The following is a 22,508-nucleotide window of genomic DNA, read 5'->3' on the forward strand; positions in this document are numbered from 1 at the left end:
AGTAATGGAGGTTTTCGTGCTTCTATTTTTTAGTGGAGCATGAATCCAATATGTTGCATTTCGTGATTTGGGCGTGGATCGCGGATTTAAATTGGTTCTAGAGTGGTGGGGGCCTTCGTAGCTGGTTGCTTCTCATTAATCCTTTGTTGGTGTTGCGTGTTTTATTCAGTTTATGTGGAGTATGGTCTGACTTGGTGCCAGTAGCTTTTATGGACAAAACGGTGGAGGATTTTCATTTTCTCATCTTCTATAAGGGCCATGTTATCATTCATTTGACATCTCTTTTATTTTTTTTTGTATTTCCATTCCCTTTCTATTTCTTTGTTTCATGTTGTGTTTTGGTTCTAGTCCCTTTTGACTAGTTCTCTCCTCTCTTCATTCTAATTGGGTTAGCACCCCCTTATACTGTTTTAAATGCAATAATTTAGTTTATAAAAAAATTAAAATAATAATAATGAAAAATATATAAAGTAACCGAAGTAAACAAAAAGCTCATAAAATAAAGAAAGAAGTGGTGAAGAAGAAGCAGTGCTTGTCGCCGGAGCTCGGTAGGCTGAAGTGCTGAACTCTGAAGGTGTCCTTCCCAGCCGTTATCCCTCTCTCTTGAACCCACCCATGGCTTTGGGGGAAGGATTTGAGGGCAGTGTTTTAAATTGATCACTTCTGTGGGAATTGAACCTGCCTCCTCCGCTCCACCTAAATGATCGATTAAAGTAATATCACCACCAGCTATATGTTTTTTTTTGTTGATATATTTCACGACCAAAAATAAAAATAAAAAATGGACATGTTGTACACAAGTGGATAGGCACATAATAATATATATTATATTCAACAATATCTTATACTTACAAAGACATACACTTATTTCTATTTTAAATTGATCACTTCTGTGGGAATTGAACCTGCCTCCTCCGCTCCACCTAAATGATCGATTAAAGTAATATCACCACCAGCTATATGTTTTTTTTTGTTGATATATTTCACGACCAAAAATAAAAATAAAAAATGGACATGTTGTACACAAGTGGATAGGCACATAATAATATATATTATATTCAACAATATCTTATACTTACAAAGACATACACTTATTTCTATTTTAGTGTTTTTTTTCTTCTTCTTAAAAAACAACAAGCACATTACGTGGCAATATTCAACTTGTTTCTGAAATATTCCCATTCATTGATTAGCTCTTTCTTCCGTGTGACTTGCTCAATGAATGTGCAACTGCAATCATCTTAGAAGACTCTTGAGTTATAACATTGTATGTGGAAGGGTTTTGAGACAAAACTATCGCATATCCATCATCATATCCATCCATTCCTTCATCCAATAGTTGCCACACACAACCGCCAGCAAATGTTCCTCCATTTTGTGCCAAATTGTTGATGTTCGAATACACAACACTCATGAATGAATCTCTTGCATTGATGATGTACCCTGGATATTTATTTGACTTCCCAAATTCAGTGAACACCAATGGCTTCTTCAAAATTGTTCTTGAATCTTCCCAATGACTCGTCATCCATTTTTGCATGAATGCCATTTGAACTGTGTCATTTTGTCCATTCAGCCTGTTACATCCAATTATTATCATTGTTTGTCATGTTAGAAAATAAAAAGTTTTAACTTGATGTGACATGAAATTATGTCATATAGGGGTTGTCTAAATGACCCATGGTAGAATTTGGGTTAAATAACCCATGGTCTAGGTGGACCAATCACATTTAAGATAAATTAGTTGAATTTTTAAAATTTATTTATTAATTTATTTGGGGTTAAATATGATTTAGGTCCCTGACTTATACACATAAATATAAAATGGTACCCGAAAATACACAAAAGCTTTAGTCCTTAATTTTTTTTCACATCTATTTGAGTCCCACAAAAATATCTCATGGTTTGTATTTGCCATAGTTTGTATTTAGCAAAGATAATAGTAATACCACGTAGGTTCAGCTTGCCATAGATTGCTCCTCCTCGTTTGTACTTAGCAAAGACAATATGTCAATATTACCACGTCAATTTCATACAGATGTACAAAACATGAATTTATGAAACATAAAAAGGTGAATTCACGAAGGGTTGCATAAGATAGTTAAGTTACCCATGGCTGCGTTCTTTGATAACCCCATGGTTGTTTAAGCTGGACAATGATTTCAAGGTGAATTTTTAGGTTTTGAAATAATTGTGTGGGGAGGAGGACTAAATTTAATGGAAGAAAATTTTGAGGGATCAATATAGATGTGAAAAATAATTCAAAGGACTAAAACCTTTGCGCTTTTTTTAGGTACCATTTTAGATTATTTGTATAAGTTAGGGATCAAAAACATATTTGACCCTAAATAAATCAATTAATAAATATAGAAAATTCAACCAATTTATCTTAAATGTGATTGGTCCACCTAGATCATGGGTTATTTAACCCAAATTTTACCATGGGTCATTTAGACAACCCCATAAATAAATATATAAGTTTTAATTAACTATGTATAAAAATTAAACTCATTATATAATGGTTTGATTTTTATATAGTGTTATTATATATATACAATATATACTTACCAACTATCAGGATATGCATGGATGGTCGCAAAGTCAATTTCTTTGATGAGATGGTTGGTAATGAAATCTGTACCAACTTGGAAACCAGGATTGTATTGTTTCCTATCTGGGATAGAGTCGCCATAGAATCCTTCCATGCCAACCTCCAACAAGTGTTTTCGGTCTATATATTTCACATAAGGAGCCATCTCTTGAATCCATGCCTGCAAAATTTAACAAGCATGTACAATATATTAGCAATATTGATGAATGACTATATATGAATGGTATTTCAAAAATGTAGTTAAATTAAGGTATTAAAGCTTATGTCAAAAAAAAAGGTATTGTTTAAAAGCTATATGTGGAAATAATTTTTAAAACTAGTTTTTCAGAAAAACAAACTTGAACAATATATTTTACAAAGTTGAAGGACCTATTAAAGTTTGAAAAAAAAACATAAAACATTCTGAATTTCTAGTTTTAAAAATAAAAAATAAGAACTACGTACTTTTAAGAATAATCTTAGAAAACATAACGAGTTTTGTTTGCAGTTTTTGAAATTGTTTCAGTTTTTGAAAATTGATAAAAAAACATGTCAAAAAATGTCTCTAAAAAATATTTTTAAACTCAGAAAACTAAAAAAAAAAAAATCAAAGATGATATTGTGTTAGTTTTAAACATACATTTACAGTCTTTCCAGAGTAATCAACTTGGCTGCGTGGTTCATTAATTAGTTCCCAGGCCATGATGGTTGGTTCATCTCTATAAACTTTTCTAGTGATTGTGTTGAATCTTGTCAGAACCCTCTGCAATACAATCATGCAACAACAAGAAAATGTTAATAACCACTCATTAATTAATTACCTCCATTTTACTTCCAAGTTCCCTTAATATATAATATTTGACCTACTTTGACATGTGCTTTGTAGTAACCCTTTATAATAGGATTTGTGTAGAAGTCATCATCGTTGTTCACAGGAACCCCACTAGTGTTAGCCCACTGCACATACTGAGGTCTTCCTCCAAAATCATTGTAATTGTTGACTAAGCTCAGAATCAAACGCACTCCATATTTTTTCGCTTCTGCTATCACAAAATCCAGAGCCTGCCAATAGCAACCAACAAATTAAAGAAATTCATGTTAGCACATGATTCAAAACACAATAAGTTGTAACAAAAAAAAAACACAATAAGTTCACAAGCTATATTTATAATTTTCTTAATAGAAGTGATTAAAGAAATACTATGACTAATTTAATGGCCACGTTTGTGTCTGCTTAAAAATAAGTGATTTTAAGTTGAATAAAAATTAATTTTATTTTAAGAAATATTTTGAAAATGAGAATTTGGCTATGTTTTTTAATAAAAATAAAAATTATTTTTCACTTAAAAAATTCACTCTATAAACAACTTAAAGAAATAATCAGATTTTGAATTATTATTTTCTTTCTTTCAGATTATGTTTTTTTTTTTTATCAAAAGCTTACACAAACAATTCAAAGTGATTATTTTATGAAAAGCAGGGATAAACAGGTCAAATATCTCATAAAATGAAAGATGTGTAACAACATGTTTAAGTTAGCTTTTATTTTATGAGAATCAATTCTGAAACTCAAAAGCTACTCACTGAAGCTTCTATCACATAAACCTATAATTGATTGAATTGTATAAGTATATATTTTCAACATGTACTAAGTGTATAACCAATATAAATAAATGATTTAGCTAGCTAGGGTCCGTTTTTCATTATTTATTTCGTGATATAATCACTTATTTTCAGAAAAAAATCACTTATAAATGTTTTTAATTAGTTGTTTGTGTATGTTTTTAATAAAAAGCAGAATTTGTAAATCAGATATTTGATTAAAATCACTTATTCTTTAAACAGAAACAAACAAGTTTTTAATCAACTATATATTGTATTATAGCCTATATATTATGTATCACTTGGACTCTAAACTAAACCCTAATGAATTATGACTTTATATATCATTGGTATTCTAGCTAGTATATATGGAACAAGTGAGTATACTAAACCTGAAAGGTAGGCTCATTATATACACCGTGTGACGTTTGTAGAGCTTGGTAGCCACCATCACTGAATGCCCATGTACGACACACAGTGAGACCAGCAGCTGAAGCTTGTCGAAACACATTGGAAACTTTAAATCTTTGGTTTGGATCAGAAGCTACGTTCATCATCCAATAAGAGTTAAACCCATTGAACAAAAACGGCGAGCCGTTTAACACAAACTCAGTGCCGTTGGTTTGAACAAATCCCGGTGGTGTGAAACGGAGAAACCTAGCTTCACAAACAAAGGTTGAAGAAAAGAAAAGGACACCGATTATAAGAGCCATTACACTAGTAAGTGAACTCCTAATAATTCCAACCATTTTTGCTAGGATGAAGAAATATGTAGTTTTGTGATATCTTAACACTGAAGATGATGGTTATTTCGGTGTGAAGATTTGTACCAAGCTTGTTGGGGATTTATAGAAGTGAAAAAGCTAGGGATATAGCTGGGAAGATTGAGATGAAGAATGAAGATAGTAGAACTCAACGGATGATGATGCAAGTAGATGACAAAAATGAACAATATTAAAATTAAAAGGCTAGAGCATTTTCATTAAGCTATGTGTTAGTTGCAGGGGGGGGTATGGAGAGGGTAAAGTAAAGTTACAAAATGTAGCAACTAAACCTCCTCAAGATTAGGATCATGCATGCAAAAAGAACGAACCCAAAGATGTGGCGAATAGATTTTTGGAAGTGCCATTTTTGTGTGCACATTGTAAGCAACAAGAAATGTACTTCCACACCTCTTTTTCCATTTCGTGAGAAATCTAAATCATATCCTCTCCTATGAATATACGTTCCTTCTTTCTTTAATTTCTTTATTCCCTGGTCGTTACTCGTCACTCGATCTCTTTACATATCTTCTAGGCTTTTCTTTTCTTTTTGTTCTTTTAGCCATAGATCAAATGTGTGTTGCGTTGTTTACTCATCGAGTCAAACAAGACATTAACCAACTATATTCTAGATACTTAGAAATAATTCAACTTTTACTTGATCATAAAGATTTTCACACCGTATCATACACTATCTATAACTTAATTATTGAGTAAAAACAAATTAATGATTATATATAAAGTTTAATGAATATGCATTGTTATTATAAAACAGTTATACACTGACAATTTTCAATCACAATGTGTCACGTTGAATGAATAATTAATTTCATTTTTAATTATAATTAAATAAAATTATATTTTCTAACTTGACGTACAGAATTCAATTTGATGATATATATGTAAGTAAAGTTTACATTGACAGTGCACAAACATTTAATCATTATATATAAGTAAAAGATCTTTCATACCAAGATGGAACAATACTAATTTTTACCAATAAGTGACTAATTCAAGTTGTATATATTTGATTACCCTTAAGACCTAAATTAGTCTTGAGTTCATGTTTTGTGGATGGAAAAAGCCTCATTGGGGGAGTTAGCGCTCCACTGTGATGTCAATGTTCTTGACTTGAACATAACTGCCTCCATTGGAGGATACCTGTTGGTTGTTGGCTACCCACTTGATTTCAGGCACAATATCTCAGTCACATTTGGTCACCCAAACTTACCGCCCTAATGGTAATACACTTCAAATATTAAGCACTTCACTTCTATAAATACAAGTTTGATCATTCTCTAATATAAACATAATTCATTTAATTTGCTCACTATTTTCTTCTTAGACTTTGGATTTTTCTTTTTTATTTTAAATTGACATGAGTGTCGAAGTACTTTTTGTAAGTACATCTTCTATCATGTTCGCCGTAAATATTCAACACACCATCATGCTCTCAAGTCTCAACCTAGCACCATCACCATTGAATCAGAGGCGCGCACTTCCTACTCAACTTTTGGAAGATAACAACACCCAGACAACAAGGGCACATACACTTTATTTTTCTTTCCATCTCTCTTCTTATTATATTATATTATAATTAATAACATTTATTAGTTACTTAGTTTTTGTTTATTCTGTAGAAATTCGGGTATGTTAATACTAATATTTTTTTATAAATTTATTTGTCTATTTGTGTAAACATTGGCAACAAATTTTGTCGCATTGTGGTAATTTAGTTATATTTTATAAGATAAATATAGACAACGTAATGTGAAATTAGTATTTATTTTTAAAAACACACACACACATACATACATATATATATATATATATCTATATATATATATGAAACTGTTAATTTGTCGTAAATTTATTTCTTTTCTTTCAGATTTGTTGGAAACTGTCGTGAGGAGAAGTTATTTATTTATATTTCTTTTGAAACTTTTGTATGTTTGCGAAAATGCTTTCGGCTAGAAACAAACAAAAGTGCTCTTGAGAATCTAAAAGTTGAACGTCCAGCTCTGATTCATCTTTCCTCCATCATCGCTATCTTTCTCTATTGGATAAGAATTATGAGTGTACACCCAGGGGATGTAACACCCAATTTCGATAGGAATAAAAAAGAGAAATAAGATATATTCGTGATTGATGATGAATAGCATAGTATTAATACTAAAATTTCAAAATAGTTAAATGTTGAGAGAAGCACAATTTTGAGGATTGAATACAAGAAGTGTTCATAAGAATTGAAGGTCAAAGTGGGTGAGAGAAGTTTAGCATTGCTTAATTATCCAAAAAAGAGAAGTTTAGCATGAATGTTCAAATATAAGAAAAGATCTACAAAAGTTTTAAGGTTTAATTTTTTAGGGGTGCTCAAGCCCAATACATAAAAATGTACCAAAAAAAACCTGATACATAGAAAGCTGAAATAGAGGAGATATATCATATATTAATTACTAAAACTATTTTTTTTTATAAGCTTTTTAATTGGGATGCAACACGAAGACTTCCCAGGAGGTCACTCATCCTAAAACTATTAATGACTAAAACTATATTTATTATGAGAGAGTTAGAACTTAGAAGAGAGATGCAAGAGAGATATTAAAGAAATGAAGTAATCCCTCTTCTTATTCGGTGAAATATTGAGGTGGGGAGAGAGTTTTTGGTGGGACCCACATGTTTTTATGGTCACACAATTGAGGAGAGATAGTCTAATCCATATTTTTTAATTTTTTTTTATGAGTGTTCGGGTTTTCCCACTTTACTGATCACTTTGACGGTCAGAAACAATTTTATATTGAAAATAATTAATTTTAAACCTGAAAAGTAACATTCTTTCTATTCTCACTTTATATCATACAATACAATCTACAAGTTTACACTATCTTTTATCTTTGGCTTTACCTTTTTCTTTCTCCTTATCTTCTCTATTCTCTACTATCTCTTCTCTAACTCTCTCTCATCTACCCAAACAGAGTTTAAAAGACAAGAACTACTTTCAACCGGTGAACTTAAGAATTCCAGAGAGAACGTAAATCAAGTCTTATATTGATCTTAGATATAACTAATTTGATTATTTTGACGCACCCGTACCCCTTGTGTTCCTTTTCATAAATTTGACTTATAAAAAAACGTAAACGGTAAATTTTTTTTTGTTGTTTCTTAAATATGTTTGCATTTTGTTCTTATCAACTGTAAACTAATTTTGTAAAAGGTTTTTTTAGCGTTCACCACAGTTTAGGCGGACATAGTTACTATATTATTCCGAATTAACTATGAGAATAATAAGTTTGTAATTTTGGAATTTTAAAAATATTTTTTCAAGACTTCCCATGGTTTCATAGCCTCTGCAAGGATAAAAAATCAACTCCTATAGGAGGTCTTTGAATTTGCTTTGTGGATGGATATTTGCTCCATTGTTGCTTTCTTGGAGGATAAACAAACGTTATGAGTTTTGTTGAATTCAATTTCGAAGGAGCTTGTGTCAAGTGTTATGATACTGGTTTTGCATGTTATAAACTGAATATGGATCCATAAAATCAAGTCTCAATACATGTTCTTGCCAATTACCCTTAGCCTCTAATCCGTTGTTTCATGAGTGTAAGAAGCAATATTGTCATCACTTTATTCATGATATGTGGCCGGATCCATCCATATTCAGTTCTAATATAGTTGGTTTTCAATTGCACGTTAACTGAAGTATATGTAAGAGGATAATATTAATATATATGTCCATGCCGATCTATCAACTTATCACTCTCTTTTATGTTTCGTGATGGCAAAGTTTAAGAAGAGAAGAAGGAAATAGAATTATGAACCTGCATACATCATGTTATAACCGAAATTCTAGGCCCATTATATATAGTTGATAAAAAAAGAAAAACTCTCTTCCCTTATATAATCTATTTTATTAAAAAAAAAAAAAAACGATGCTTCACAAAAATCTCAAAACTTTCACGAACATGCATATCCGTGACTAGCTTTAATTACTTACTCACGTGAGTGATCGCGATAGAGAGATGATGGAGGGTAAAGGTTGTGATTAAGTGAGAGATTGATGATTAAGTGTTTTTTTGTTTATAATTTAAATTTAGTTTTGATTATTAATCCAATTTGGTTTAAACGGCAAGTCGTTCTAGTGAGAAGTTATTTGTAGAGTTGAGATACAGAAAGCCCTCAGAAAATGGCGCTTAAAACCCTATCCACATTCCTCACACCATTTTCCCTCCCTCCCTCCAAATTCCCCCAACCGTTCACCAAATCTTTCTACATCCTCGGTGAATCCCCGCGCCCTCACAAACCGCGTTTCTCCGCCGCGGAATCCGACGGCACTGGCGCAGCTGCTCCCTCGCCCGGCGAGAAATTCCTCGAACGCCTGCGTTCAATTGAGGCCGCTAATCTCATCCTCAAGGACAACAACAAGAACAGGAAGAAAGAGAAGCCTCTCAAAGCTTCCACTGCCGTCTCTTCCTGCTATGGCTGCGGCGCTCCGTTGCAAACTTCCGACTCCGATGCACCTGGTTATGTCGATCCCCAAACATATCAACTGGTATTGCTTTCTATTAGATGATATTTCATCACATAAACATGATTCATGTCATACTTTAGCTGCATCGATACTTAATTGTAGCTAGCTAGTTATTGATTAGCTAAACAAATCTTTATCAATGGATTGTTTTTTACTCTGATGCACCTGGTTATATCGATCCTGAAACCTATCAATTCGTATTGCTTCATATTATCACATTTCATCACATACTGGTGTGATATGGTTGATACCAAAATGTTGATTGTGTGATATGTGATTGCTGTGTTTATCTTGCAGAAGAAGAGACACCACCAGCTTAGAACAGTACTCTGTAGGAGGTGCAGGCTTTTGTCTCATGGACAGATGATAACTGCTGTTGGAGGACATGGAGGATATTCTGGCGGCAAACAATTTGTTACAGCCGAAGAGCTTCGGGAAAAGTTGTCTCATTTGCGTCGCGTCAAAGCTCTAATTGTCAAATTGGTAAACTAACCACTCCTACATATGTGGAATGGGCTGAACATAATGAATCAATAAAAAATATAAGCTGATATTTTTCGGCAAGTTGAAGCTCGTAGTATACAATCCATAATGATATTGATAGAAAACAATGTGATTTGTAAGCATGGATATTACTCTACAAGTTGTTTTTAGCAACTGGATGGCATATAATTGATGCTTTATGCTTGTATTGTATGTGTGATTAATCATTAAGTTTGAATTTGTTGTACTCATGTTATAATTGTTCCTGGAGACTTTTTGTTGTAAAATCTTACATGGCTCTGGATGCTGAAATTTTGATAAATAATTCAGACAGCAAGTTAATGGTACTGCTATGCTGTGATTTTGTCCAGTAGAATAATCTGTCCACTGAGGCTGAGGCATTAAAACTGTAGTAGAACATTAAACATTTTATAGATTCTGCATTACATACAATTCCTTTCACCTATTTCTAATTAATAGCAATGAATAGCTGAAAGTATTGAAACTTTTTCATCTACCTTGTTGACTTCTAGGTAGACATTGTTGACTTCAATGGCAGTTTTTTGTCTCGTGTGCGAGATCTTGCTGGTGCTAATCCAATAATATTCGTAGTGACTAAGGTAAAAATATGCATGCAGCTTATTATTGTTTTCATTGGGATTTTTTTCTGGGGGCATATGTATGATATGATTTGAATTTACAAATACATAGTTTTATTATTTAAGTGAATGTTCTCTTTGTAGGTTGATCTCCTTCCAAGAGATACTGATCTTAATTGTATTGGGGACTGGGTTGTAGAGGCTACCACAAAGAAGAAGCTCAAGTATGTATCTTCTTTGTGATAAACTAATTATTAACTTTGAATTTACTAATTTGTGGCATCCTGTTCAATTACGTATTTACGCGTTATCATTATCTGAGAGTGAGAAGGAATTTGCCATTTTGCTTGCATTTGGTGTTAAGCATTGCTTGAGATGAGATGTATTCAATTCATACAAATTTATTTTTCTGTGGAACTAATGAACTTTATGACCTCAGTTGATAACTTCTAAATTTTCTTTCTGATTTCTTTGCAGTGTTCTCAGTGTCCATTTGACCAGTTCAAAATCATTGGTTGGAATAGCTGGAGTGATATCAGAAATCCAGAAAGAGAAGAAGGTTATTTTCTCTTTTACGGGTTACCTTTTTTTTTCTTTTTAATTGATTCCATCTCTTAATTGTTTAAGAAATCTAGAGATCTTAATTTTGCCTCTAATATGGCACAAACTTCGTTATCCATGTTTATACAGTTGTTGAATCCGTAAAGATGTTAAGAGTGATTTAAATCATCGTCTGATTGTAATTTTACTGTTAAGTGTTCACTATAAATTGAACTTGCACATGTCATAGGTTATTATTGCTTTTAGAGATACTTGAAGTCGGAAATTATTTGCCAGTTCTCATGTCCAATTAATTATTCCTGTTGTCAAAATCATTAGAAACAATAGCAAATATAGTAATAATGACTTATTATATTTGAATAATAACATAATATGTAATGATGATTTTTCAAATGTCTTTATAATATACATTTGGCAGTGGCACTCCTCAAAACAAGTGATATACAAATGAAGCATACAGAGGAAATGTTATGATGATTTTAGCCTCAAAAGTCTTGAATTGAGCCTCTAAAGAACTACGTAAAGTTTAAGTCACATGTTATCATTGAATCTTTCTTATTTTTCTCTCTACTGAAATCATATTTATTTTCATTTTTTGTAGGCAAGAGATGTGTACATTTTGGTAAGTCTCTGTACTGGAAGTTTCATATGCTTAAGCAGGTTATGATGGACACATGAGCTGATAGATGTTTTTATTAAATTGTTCTGGAATTTGGTTTATCGCAAATAATAGAAGAATGCAGATACTAAATTGTAATCATTTCTTATTTTTCTCTTTCTATTGTAAAATGTGCTAGTCTAAATTTCAGCTCCCACTGCTGTAAGATTGTTTGGCATTTGTATCTCATGTGCGTTACGGAACTTATATTTTCCTGAGTGTGTGTTGGTGTGTATATATAAAACTCTTTCCTTTGATCTGTAAGCTTGTCACCAGTTGAGCCAAGATCTGAATTGACTAAATCTTTTATTTTACAGGGTTCAGCTAATGTTGGGAAATCCGCTTTCATCAATGCTTTACTAAGTAAGTTATTTGTATTAGCATTGAAAATATTAGGATTAAGCTTATTCATTTTCTATGATTCAAAATTTGCTGTTAACGCCAATGATATATTACTTTTATAATATTGATTTATTTTGTTGTCATCGACGGAATTTGGTTTTGCCTTTGTGGTCAATCGTCAATTTCTGCATTGTTCTTAAATACTTCACTTCCATTAGATGCTGAACCATGATAGCTTTAATTTTATTGATGTTCTGGTCAACAGGTTAAACACTTTTATATTGTGTTATACATCTTATGTAAAGCAGATATGTATTATTTGTTTGGTTCTTTTGACTTTCTGCTGTTACTTCAATTTGTGTGCATCTCAATTCTCAAATGAAACTTTGTTGAAATATATTTTTCTGTATTTTCATTACTTTCTTCTTTTGCGTATGAACTTTTCAATTCGAAGATTTCGTCTACATTTTGATTCTTCAATATTTGATATCAGAAACAATGGCTATAAATGATCCAGTGGCCGCAGCTGCACAAAGATACAAACCAATACAATCGGCCGTTCCAGGAACTACCTTAGGGCCAATTCAAATTAATGCTTTCCTCGGTGGAGGGGTATTCCATTCTGATTTATATATTTAGGCTAAACAATTGTTCAATCTTATGGTCTTTTTTAGTTTTTTAATCTGTTTATTTTTCCGTGACTCATGCAGAAACTGTATGACACCCCTGGAGTTCATCTCCACCATAGGCAAACTTCAGTTGTTAATTCTGAAGATCTACCCTCCCTTGCTCCTAAGAGCCGACTGAGGGGCCAATCTTTCCCAGTAATGTTCTGCTCAAATCTTTTCTAGAGATTATATAATCACAAGTGATGCTAATTCTGTCCCCATTGTTATTTCTAGAATTCCGAAGTTCTTTCAGACAATGTAGAGGAAGGTGTTTCGACAGTAAATGGCTTGAATGCATTTTCAATATTTTGGGGAGGTCTTGTTAGAATTGATGTCTTGAAGGTTTTGATTATATACTTCTAAATTTTTACATCATATCATAGGACCATGTATTTATAATTCAGTCCCATTTCCTTGTCTAAATAATGTCATCAGTCCTAATAATTGCAGGTTCTCCCAGAAACAAGATTGACTTTTTACGGGCCTAAGAGACTACCAATTCATGTGGTGCCCACAGAAAAAGCAGATGAGTTTTATAAGGTATTGTGATTCACTCTGTTTAGAGAAACTATGCAAAAGTAAACATGATATGGCCTAAACTGCTCTAGTTAGCAATACAGTTTGAGTTGTTTGTACAACAGCTGTGTTTATTTTTCAGCTCTAAGGATCATTGGAAAAAATAATGATGGTTCAGTTTTTCACATAATGAAAAAAAAATGTAGAATTCCAGTTTATCGTGGAATCTATTGCCATCGGTTTGCAGTTTTTCTGATTCTGGTTTCTATAACATGATTCCTGAACAATAGTAGTACTACTGCTGTTGTTTCATATGTTTTGTTTCCATTAGATTCAATAGAGGTGAAAGCTATTCATTGCTTTGCCCAAACTGGTTTTATTTGTTGTCTTCTCGCCTATTTAGGTCCTAGTGCTCAAATGAGTCAAATTTATTTCGACGTAGGAAGTCTGGTAGCGATATGCAGTGTGCTGTTGTAATATGATAGATCATAGATCTATTAATTTGATTGTTAATCCATATGTTTTCTCCCCGTTCCACTCTTAATGTAAACGGAAATTGGTATTATTACCCATTGTAATTCTAAGGATTTTTGCTTCTCAAATCTGAATGAGGGCTTTGCTTTATTGTCTCAGAAAGAAGTTGGAGTTCTGCTAACCCCACCAATGGGAAGAGAAAAAGCTGAAAACTGGAGAGGACTTGACTCTCAACGTAAATTGCAAATAAAATTCGAAGACACAGAAAGGTAATATTCTGAGTTAGTCCTCTTATAGCAACTTTTTAGCTCATTCTAGTGTTTATCTTTTAGTCGTTTCAGCAAAAAATGTCAAATGTTTATGAGCAGATAAATATGAAATCTCTTGTTTTTTTCTTTTTGGCAGGCCAGCTTGTGATATCGCTATATCAGGTCTAGGATGGTTTACTGTTGAGCCGGTTAGTCGGTCACACAAACTGTCACAACCAGAACCAACAGAGAGTGCTGGGGAATTGGTTTTGGCCGTGCATGTCCCTGGACCTGTTGAGATTTTCATGAGGCCACCATTACCAGTTGGCAAGGCTGGTGCAGAGTGGTATCAGTATAGAGAATTAACGGATAAAGAAGAGCAAATGAGGCCAAAATGGTACTTTTGAATTTTGCATATTATTTTTTTTATTTTTTAAACCTTTATCCCAAATCCCAAACCAACCCATTATAGATGTATTATTATTGGGATCAATTTTCAAGCTGTATAACGATGGGTTCATTTCAAAAGGAGGGGATTTTGAAGATGGCAAAGCAATGCTAGATTTGTAATATGCAGAGTGCTGACATTATTCTTAGACGTCTATTGTCACGAAGGGTAGTTAATGACATGTTCATCGTATTAAATTAAAATTGAACTAACAATTTTTTGAATTGAACTGAGATATTTTACTTACATCACATGGATTTCATTAAAAAAATCTTGAGGTAATGATGAACTTCTTAACAGGGTTGGAAAATGATGGGCAATTATGATATTGGCAGATGTTTGATTAACATGATATTACATAATTTCAATTTTGTAAAGTCGACTTAAGCTAAATATTGTTTACTTGAAATGATATGAATAATATTTCCATGCTAAAATTAAATTTGGAGTGAAATTTAATATGAAGTTTTAATTAAATATATGAATTAATATATTTTTCAACTGTAGTCAAATTAAGAGTAACCATTTTGATTTTATCACATTACCTAGCATGTGGCCAATTTCTTTCACCTAATAATGTTTTTCTTGTTCAGAGGACAAAAAAGGTCGTTTAAATTATTTTTGGTGTCTGCATTTTAATAGGTATTTTATTTTAATAAAGAAACAGAAAAAAAAACATGGCAGTTAAAGGCACCACATTGTTGGCGGTTGTAGTTGGTTATTATTTTGAAACGGTGTGCCTGTATCCGAAGAAACATGTTCTAATCCCATTGTCTTATTTATACATGAACAACGCCATTTGATTTGAGTATTCACTGCTCCTCTGTTTTTCTTCTTCTTCACTCTCTCGCTTAACCAACAATGGCTCCATCTTCTATGACTGTTACTTCCCGTTTTCATGATTCCGTCACCAGAAATGCACTTCGCTCCTATCTCGCTGAGTTTATCTCCACTTTCTTCTTCGTCATTCTCGTCGTTGGTTCTGGAATGGCCTCACGTGAGTACCCTTTGCACCTTTTCTTAATTAATTTACATTTCCTTGCACTTTCATTCATGCATTTGTTCTTCTTTTACAACATGAAATTGATGTATAAACCAACGGAAAAGTTTGAAATAAGAAAATAACAACAAACATAGGGAGTTAGACCAATTTACTTTATGTCATGCTAGTTTTGTGTTAGGCAACGTGCGTTTCTTTGTTGAGCATTCAGTTCTACATTTGGTAGATAACTAATAACGATGTTACTAGTTTTATCGTTACTAGTTATCAAACACTGATAGTTGTAAGAGTGCATCATGTGTTGGCTGTAAAGAGTAGTTTATCTTTTTGGTGTTTTGATTAATTGTTGTGTGAAAAATGACAGGGAAGTTGATGCCTGATGCTTCACTGAACCCAACTAGTCTGGTTGTTTCTGCAATTGCAAATGCTTTTGCTCTGTCCTCTGTTTTGTACATTGCGTGGGACATCTCTGGCGGACACGTCAACCCGGCTCTGACCTTTGCAATGGCGGTGGGAGGCCACATTAGTGTTCCAACTGCACTCTTTTATTGGGTTGCTCAGTTAATAGCCTCTGTCATGGCTTGCCTTGTCCTCAGGGTCATTGTTGTTGGAATGGTAAATTTCCTCCCCTTTTCATTTGGTTAACATCTCTTTTTCAATTTTCATTTTTTACCTTTTGTCATCATCCACTATATGGAAGTTGAATACAATTCTACATTCACACTGTCAAGGAATCTGAGTGGTTAATCATGATCGGTTGACTCGTATTTCATAAGATCGGACGTTTCAGATAAACCTAAAATTTGAGAATGGCTTAGATTCCATGATTGCGCAAATTTAGAAATTTTATGACTGCACCAAATCCAAATTCGTATGTGGGTTGAAGTGTTTAAAAATCAAATTTGTTACTTACTCTCTTCCCTTTGATGTGTTTGCAGCATGTTCCAACATACACTATTGCAGAAGAGATGACAGGTTTTGGAGCATCAGTACTAGAGGGTATCCTGACATTTGTTTTGGTGTACACTGTGTATGCTGCTAGGGACCCTAGGCGTGGTGCATTGAGTTCCACCGGAACACTTGCAGTTGGCTTGATAGTAGGGGCAGGTGTCTTGGCCGCAGGTCCATTCTCCGGCGGATCACTGAACCCGGCTTGTGCTTTCGGTTCGGCCGCCATCGCCGGCAGTTTCAGGAACCAAGCAGTGTATTGGGTTGGACCCTTGATCGGTGCTACCGTAGCTGGCCTTCTTTATGACAATGTGGTGTTCCCTCCTCAGCCTTCAGATTCAATTAGAGGGGTAGAAATTGGGGTGTAATGTTATGTTAATAATATATGGTTGTTGTAGTCTTAATTAGACATGGTATATAGTATTCTTGATAACTTGATTGTAGTGATCACTGAACAACTAGTATGTGATTTTATAGTTGAGTTTCATGTAGGAAGTGTTGTGGACATATTTGACACATTGGCTTGTATAAGTGTATTTTTAAGGGTTAGCAATTTCCCCAGTGGCAAAATTATGTAGTCTTTTTATCACAGATTGTTCATTTGAAAATTCCAAACTCGGTGTAAAGATTTGATTTTTTCGGGAAAAAATTCATAACTATATATGGATAGTTATCCATATGCGGCCATGGAGGCTCTAACTTGAAATCTGACGTGTAGATTGAGCATACAATGCACACACATTAACCATAATATCTTTCTTTGAGTAACAGCTTTTCTGAGGATTGTTAGCTTCCTCGTAGCATCCTGCATCCGACAAATATTTAAACAACTCTATTCAGTTGATGATATCGAGGTTTCAAAATTCAGATGTTACAATTTTCTCAAAGCTAAAAATATCTTGCGATGCTCGTTATATTTCTCTTTAACTCTATCCAAAAACATTGTCGACTTTTGGTCATTTTCCACAATTCAATCCTTTGAAATGTTGAGCTAGGTCGGAAGGAGAAGTTTATCTTCTTCAACACTCCATACATTGTATTTTCCTGAGGTAGGACTCTCTTCCTCTTCGAGGGTCATATTCTCTAGGCGTCCTTGAGTGGAGAATTATGCTAATCAAACGCAAGTGTATCCTCGGGTACGTTCTCCTCACAATCACCAATTTGAGGCCTACGTCAGCGTTGGATTTGGCGGCGGTGAATACATAAAATGATATCCATTTTGAAAATTGTCACTGGTATGAGGTGGTTGGCTTTGAAAGTAAAATGGCAGTGATGGTTGAAATATCAGAAATTGTGAATTTAGAGAATTTTCACCGCTATGAAGTTGTTGGTTTTGCAAAAACAACCATGTAAGCTTGATAACAAATTAAATTCTATGAGAAGAAGAAGTTTTGGAAGTAAATAATAGGGTTAAAAAATTACAATATTTGTACTATTTATTGGGTAAAAAAATAAAGATTTATGTGGTTTTAAAGTGTTGCCAACGTTCAAAAAAGTTGTCCTTGTGGGTAAAAAAAGGATCCAAACATATCTATTTAAAAAAAGTTGCAAAAACAGTAAGAAAACAAAAAAATGGACAAAAATGGAACCCAGTTTTGGAGAAAATAGAAGCAAAACTGGGCTTATGAAACTCAGTGCTTGTTAAATCAGTTTTGAATGTTGTCTCTTTGTATTATATGACACTTTATAAAGCACCAAAGAAATTAAATGAACGTCTCTAATTCAAAATCGAACCGAACGTGAAACTGTTGTTTCATTCAGCTCCTTTACAGAATTAATTAAAAGAGAAAAAAATACATGAAAAAAAAGTGGTCATTTTGGCAATGGAAAAAACTATGTGTCATTTTTTGTGGGGAAGGAACTTAGAATAGAATAAAATTATGTGGGTTTCTTGGGAGGATATTTGCAAAGGTCATCGTTATGGAGGTTTAGGTCTAGCAAAAATTATGCTGGCTTTTGGGAATGGAAAAACAAGGCTATTCTACTTAAATGGGTATGGTGGTTTGGGTGGGTGAAAAATGTTTTTTGGCGGGTGTTATTTTGCAAAAAGTATGGACTATGCTGGAAAAGTGTCAAAATCGATTGATTGCAGATGTGTGTGCTGTCTTGCGTGATTCTGGCATGGTTGGGGACACATTTCGGGATGGGTTGGCTTGCGAGGTTGTGGCGCTGGTTTGTTATTTTGGTCTGATCATTCCCTTACGACTTTTGTTTCCTCATGTGTTTGCTTTGGAAACTTTTAAGCGGGCGACAATTATGAAGTGTGGTACGGTTGTTGGTCACCGTTGATTGTGGAACATAGCTTTTGTTGTGAGTTTTTGGGGTTGGGAACGACAACAATATGATGATTTTAAGGGGCTTTCATGCAACGTAACAGAAATAGCTATGATCCCAAACCTTGTTGTAATGTGATTTGTGGATGAAAAAACTAATCATATGTAAGGTATGAGACTCTTGGTTACTTCCCAATACAAATATATCTAACGTGAAGCTACCACATTAAGCCCATAACCTCAAAATAACTATTAAAGGCCTTATTCTAAAGTTTTCAGTTATGAGAATTAGTTAACGACCGACTATAGAATATCACAGAGTCAGCAAATTACTTGCAATGTTTTTCTTGTATCTTTACAACTGCCCTTCACATTAGTTCACAAGTTAGGTTGGTTTGGTTTCAAATTTGGTACATAGAAGTAATCCATTTCAAACCGAAATGTGACGCCTAACCCAATAAAGAAATGTAGGCTTTTACTATGAAAGAAATTTGTATACATGTAACTGAAACTACGAATATGGAAAGGGTGGTGACCGGTGATTTACCTGAAAAATAAAAATGTTTAAAAAATTCATGTTGTATATGAGAAGTTTTTGTTAGTTGGAATGTATATGAGTAAGTTAGACTACAAAATCCGTTGTTAAAAACCAAAGAAAACATTTACTCAACTCAACATTTCTCTTCAAAATGTAAAATAAGTTATTTAGATTTAAAGAACATTACAATATGTTATATATGTGCAAGTATGTGATCATAATCACAACTGATGATTTTTCATTTAACCATTGTACTAATTGGATTTATGACTCACTCAAGATAAGTAAAATCCAACAAAATAAAGTATGCTGAGGAGGTGCTCTGATCTGTGTTGACTGCAAAGATTTTGAGAAGAGGATTTTACCAATTCATAAAGTAACTATATTTTTGAGATAGAGTTTTGTCGCATATAATAAAAATCTATATGTATCGAACAATTAAAATGTTTGTAGTAAAAAACTGTAAATGCTTGCTTGGTGTAAAAACAATAAAGGGGCATTTCAGTGTGTAGTCTCACGAGTATTTTAGGTGGCGGATGGAGAGAAAAGAAAATCCCCAAAGTGTATTTTAATAAGCCAAAGTAAATCAACATGACTTTTGGGCCCAAATGTACTTATTTTAAGCTCAGTAAAAATTAGCTTCCATATACTGCAGAAGTTGTTTGGTTACCATTTGGTTTTGCCTAAAATGCAGTGTGACAGATTAGTATTTTTTTTTCCATAGGAACAGGAGTGTGACAGATTAGTATGAACTAAATAAGAAGCCTAGATATATATAAAAAAAAAATCAAAGCAAGTTTCTCTTTGATTGAAAAATCAAAAGACACCTTTTTCAAAAAAAAAAAAAAAAAGAACTATTCTCTTTTTCAGAAAAAAATAGGCAAGGGGACAAAAAAGAGTTAACATATTAAGCAAAATCAACAATATCTATTTCAGTTAGATAGTCAAATAAATATTTGAATACTATTCTATGGGAACATGACTTTCCTCTTCCGCGATGTCACTGCCCCATTTTCCAAGTACTTAGTTCCGTCCCTCCATATATATGGTGGCAAGGAATGCAAGTCTGCTCCTTGCTGCAAATTTTCAGATTGAGAAGCAATATATTGCAATGCAGGGTCCAAGTTGGAGCATTGCATTGGCTGTGCATCTCCATCATAATTGCAAAGTGAAGAAGATCCAGGATTTTCTAACTCATGAAAATCTGTACAATAACTAGAACTAGAAGCTCCATTCATGGATGTAGTAGAACTGCTAATGTGGTTAGTCCCTATCTCTGGCAAACAAAGTTCATCAGTTATATATTCATCATCATCATCAAAAAAATTAGCCCAATCCTCATCACTTAGACCAGCCCCATCCACAGCCTCGTCAATTAAAGTACTCCAATCTATTGTCTCATCAAGTTGATTAGTTGAATTTGTACCATCCACAGAAACAAAATCAGCTTGAGTAGTAATATTCATCATACCTTGATTATTTTCCATCAACACTGGCATGTCAGATTGATCATCTGTTGAATTTTCATAGTGAACAATTTGATTTGTGCAATCCACAAGCACATCATGTTGATCATAGCTAACATCCACAATATTCCCATTATCCTCTTCCATCAAAGCAGGCACATCAAGATGATTGGTTGAATCCCCAAAGGTGTTGATTTGGCTTGCACAATTCAAAGGCACCCCAAGTGCTTCATGATTTGTACCAACCACAACCCAATTGTTCTCACTGATCAACATTGGCACATCAAGTACTTGATTTGGTGATATGCCAAAGGTTTGGTTTGCACAATCCATAGGGAAATCAAATTGATTAGTCATATCTTCCTCCAACCCATTATTATTCATTGCCATCTTCATAAGATTTGGATCAAATTGAAGCATTTGAGATTGAGAAGAACCCTCACCATTCTCAAACAGGGAAGATGCTATTGCTAGCTGATTATAACCATGGATAGCTTGATTTTGAGATAAGTATTGCATCATAAGAAAATTGGCTTGTGCAGCTTTTAGCTTGTCCTCCTTCAACATCTTAATACTTTGATCACAAGCTTCAATCTTTGTATCCAAAACAACAATTAAATTCTTCAGCTGCTCTTGTCCTAGACCATTGAGACTTTGATGCCAAATTGGACAATTGGTGTTGAATGTGTCCTTTCTCACATTGGAAATCTTAGATTCCACCAAGTGCTTCTTCGTCTCAAAAAATTCTTCAAGATCAAAGATCTTAACACGAGTTTGATTCTTTTCCTTAGGTTGCTCATACTTTTCAATGAGATATTGCTGCACCACATTAGGGTCTTGGGGCCATGTCACTGGTGGAGCATTGCCAATATTGTCACCATCATAGATAATCAAACAAGCTTCCCCGCCACACATTTCAGAAAATTCAGAAATCATTTTCAGTAATTCATTCTTTCTCCGGTTAAAAGCTAGGTTACGTTCTCTCTCATTCGAGATACGTGACAAGATCAATTTTGGACGAGCCATTTGCATGAACCTAAAGATATTGAAATTGGTTAAGAAAATTACAAAACTTGCAGTCACAAATTAAATTTACAAGAATATAACTATGATTCATTCACCTAATAAGTGTGAACTGTGAACAATTTTTTTTTTTTTGAAATTTAGGGCAATAAAAGAAAAACACCTTACAGTAGAGATAGAATACAAAATGAAATCATACATGAAATTGAATTGTGCAAATTCAAAGAACAAAGTCTTTTCTTTGTAAGCAAAATTGTATTATAGAGGTACTAGGGCTATCTCAACCCATATTATGTACAAAGACACAAAAGATGGAACAAGAGAAAAGCAAAAAAGAAGAGACAATGAATCAGAAACAGAGTACAAAAACAGGGTATTCAATACCCCATGCGCGCTCACAAAACATAAAGGACAGCTAATACTCTTCAGACCCACAACAATCACCAAAACTAAGCCTTCTCATATGGATTCCTCAATCCAAAACAGTTGCTGCAATGGTACCAGCAAAGATAACAGGTGCCAAACTACTTTAAAGAACGAAGTCTTAAAATTTAATTTAAAAAAGTTATTCTACAAATCAAATAAAAGAGAGAGAAGAAAACATCACTTACAGCAAAACTTCTAAAAAGAAGAGTGGCGCTACGTTCTCAATGACGACTAATTGAGAATGGAGGAATATTTGAGAAGTAAAAAATAAAATAACAAATCATGGTTACACTAATAGGTTTTCTTTTTTCAAAACACAATTGCTTAATGGGTCGGTTCAATTGTTTACCTCGGCG

The 22,508-nt window shown here is 33.6% G+C and overlaps 4 protein-coding genes across 4 annotated transcripts; 2 read left to right on the forward strand and 2 right to left on the reverse strand.

The window, feature by feature from the left end:
* Positions 1-1,189: 1,189 nt before the first annotated feature.
* Positions 1,190-4,941, reverse strand: LOC130745098 (mannan endo-1,4-beta-mannosidase 5-like). Its single transcript, XM_057597243.1, has 5 exons — positions 4,585-4,941; positions 3,458-3,652; positions 3,231-3,353; positions 2,569-2,771; positions 1,190-1,577 (listed from the first exon to the last, which is right to left on the reverse strand). Exons 1-5 carry the CDS (start codon positions 4,939-4,941, stop codon positions 1,190-1,192), a joined length of 1,266 nt encoding a protein of 421 aa, XP_057453226.1.
* A 4,141-nt stretch (positions 4,942-9,082) lies between these two features.
* On the forward strand, positions 9,083-14,626 carry LOC130747864 (putative nitric oxide synthase). Its single transcript, XM_057600914.1, has 13 exons — positions 9,083-9,502; positions 9,779-9,964; positions 10,498-10,584; positions 10,708-10,787; positions 11,041-11,122; positions 11,726-11,746; positions 12,100-12,145; positions 12,618-12,736; positions 12,835-12,948; positions 13,027-13,134; positions 13,243-13,332; positions 13,942-14,051; positions 14,188-14,626. The coding sequence occupies exons 1-13, from the start codon at positions 9,137-9,139 to the stop codon at positions 14,435-14,437; spliced, it is 1,659 nt and encodes a 552-aa protein (XP_057456897.1). The 5' UTR covers positions 9,083-9,136; the 3' UTR covers positions 14,438-14,626.
* Positions 14,627-14,766: 140 nt separating this feature from the next.
* LOC130747865 (probable aquaporin TIP5-1) lies at positions 14,767-17,080 on the forward strand. The gene is made up of 3 exons (XM_057600915.1): positions 14,767-15,475; positions 15,843-16,093; positions 16,417-17,080. The coding sequence occupies exons 1-3, from the start codon at positions 15,340-15,342 to the stop codon at positions 16,792-16,794; spliced, it is 765 nt and encodes a 254-aa protein (XP_057456898.1). The 5' UTR covers positions 14,767-15,339; the 3' UTR covers positions 16,795-17,080.
* A 2,891-nt stretch (positions 17,081-19,971) lies between these two features.
* Positions 19,972-22,413, reverse strand: LOC130743083 (uncharacterized). Its single transcript, XM_057595200.1, has 2 exons — positions 22,338-22,413; positions 19,972-21,739 (listed from the first exon to the last, which is right to left on the reverse strand). The coding sequence occupies exon 2, from the start codon at positions 21,733-21,735 to the stop codon at positions 20,206-20,208; it is 1,530 nt and encodes a 509-aa protein (XP_057451183.1). The 5' UTR covers positions 21,736-21,739; positions 22,338-22,413; the 3' UTR covers positions 19,972-20,205.
* Positions 22,414-22,508: the final 95 nt, after the last annotated feature.

This window comes from Lotus japonicus, chromosome 3 (genome assembly GCF_012489685.1).
Source record: "Lotus japonicus ecotype B-129 chromosome 3, LjGifu_v1.2".
NCBI classification, from domain to species: Eukaryota; Viridiplantae; Streptophyta; class Magnoliopsida; order Fabales; family Fabaceae; genus Lotus; species Lotus japonicus.

Coding starts and splice junctions, on each gene's coding strand:
- LOC130745098 (XM_057597243.1), bottom strand. CDS start 4,941: ATGGTTGGAATTATTAGGAGTTCACTTACTAGTGTAATGGCTCTTATA. Junction 3,354..3,457: donor ACTACAAAGCACATGTCAAA/GTAGGTCAAATA, acceptor ATTGTATTGCAG/AGGGTTCTGACAAGATTCAA. Junction 2,772..3,230: donor ACTCTGGAAAGACTGTAAAT/GTATGTTTAAAA, acceptor TAAATTTTGCAG/GCATGGATTCAAGAGATGGC.
- LOC130747864 (XM_057600914.1), top strand. CDS start 9,137: ATGGCGCTTAAAACCCTATCCACATTCCTCACACCATTTTCCCTCCCT. Junction 9,503..9,778: donor ATCCCCAAACATATCAACTG/GTATTGCTTTCT, acceptor TTTATCTTGCAG/AAGAAGAGACACCACCAGCT. Junction 10,788..11,040: donor ACCACAAAGAAGAAGCTCAA/GTATGTATCTTC, acceptor ATTTCTTTGCAG/TGTTCTCAGTGTCCATTTGA.
- LOC130747865 (XM_057600915.1), top strand. CDS start 15,340: ATGGCTCCATCTTCTATGACTGTTACTTCCCGTTTTCATGATTCCGTC. Junction 15,476..15,842: donor TGGTTCTGGAATGGCCTCAC/GTGAGTACCCTT, acceptor GAAAAATGACAG/GGAAGTTGATGCCTGATGCT. Junction 16,094..16,416: donor GGGTCATTGTTGTTGGAATG/GTAAATTTCCTC, acceptor ATGTGTTTGCAG/CATGTTCCAACATACACTAT.
- LOC130743083 (XM_057595200.1), bottom strand. CDS start 21,735: ATGCAAATGGCTCGTCCAAAATTGATCTTGTCACGTATCTCGAATGAG.